General features: G+C 54.5%; 1 protein-coding gene across 1 annotated transcript; it reads left to right on the top strand.

Moving 5' to 3' along the window:
* Positions 1–251: 251 nt before the first annotated feature.
* LOC139024603 (acid-sensing ion channel 2-like) lies at positions 252–866 on the top strand (the record flags this gene model as incomplete). Its single annotated transcript, XM_070439488.1, has 1 exon — positions 252–866. A coding segment is annotated over exon 1 (615 nt), but the record flags the coding sequence as incomplete, so codon positions are not given.
* Between the last annotated feature and the right edge of the window lie 204 nt (positions 867–1,070).

The raw sequence follows: 1,070 nt of genomic DNA, 5'->3' as shown, positions 1-1,070 counted from the left end.
GCAGAGGAGAGAGAGAGAGAGAGAGAGAGAGAATACTCAGTGCATGAGGGAAAGGAGAACGCACGCTCTGACGGGCTCTGACGGGCACATAGATGTGCCCTGGATCGCTCCCCCAACAAGAAGTAATTGATAGACAGACACAGAGCCATCTGGATTGGCGCTTTGACTCCATTCTGAATGCAGGACCGGGACTGATGCCAGCTGCGGTTGTCGGGTCAGTCTTGATCCGCGCACTACCTATATCTCCAAATATGTGTCAGTGCGATTCAGTAGCGAAAGCCAGCAGAACGCCGGAGTCTCTCGCAGAAGCAGGGAAGCTGTTCTTGAAACACACCACCTTCCATGGACTGAGGCATGTATTTCTGAGCGGCTCGTACCCCCGCAGGCTTGCCTGGCTGCTGGCTTTCCTCACAGCTGTCGCTCTCCTATTCACCTGGTCCTCAAACCGGGTCCGGTACCTCCTCTCTTCGCCCGTGCACACCAAGGCGCATATGGTGTACGCCAAACGTCTCGTTTTCCCCGCGGTGACCATTTGCAACCAGAACCTCCTCATACCGCGTCGCATGAAGAAACCGGACATATTCAGCGCGGGAAGGTGGTTAGGACTTCTAGGGAGGAACTGGCAAGTGTCCCCCGGCGCCAGGGACGTGCTCACACCCGGGACCGACCGTGACAGCGGCAGCAGCAACGAGCCGCCCTGGTCACCGCTCTCTCGGATCCTGGACTTCAACCACTTTCTGCCTCCTCCTCTGGAGTCCCAGCCGTCCATGCAGCAGCTCCTGGACCGCCTCGGCCACCAGATGGAGGAGATGCTACTTCACTGCCGCTTCCAGGGAGAGGTGTGCGGGCCACGCAACTTCAGCACCGTGAGTCTGTGGACAGCGAAACACAGCTTGGGTTTACATCTGAAATAAGAATTTGTTTTATTGTTTAAGCCATGTGGTGCTGCGGCAACACGTTGTAGCCTATTGCTATTTTGGTGATCATAACAATGTTGGATGACCGTATTATGTAATTACCGGTTATGTTTTTAAGAGTTCTGGGCTAGGAATTTATTAGAAACCAGTTAG

Source organism: Salvelinus sp. IW2-2015, unplaced genomic scaffold (assembly GCF_002910315.2).
Source record: "Salvelinus sp. IW2-2015 unplaced genomic scaffold, ASM291031v2 Un_scaffold1691, whole genome shotgun sequence".
In the NCBI taxonomy this organism is placed as follows: Eukaryota; Metazoa; Chordata; class Actinopteri; order Salmoniformes; family Salmonidae; genus Salvelinus; species Salvelinus sp. IW2-2015.
This window is presented reverse-complemented; position numbering and strand designations above follow the sequence as displayed.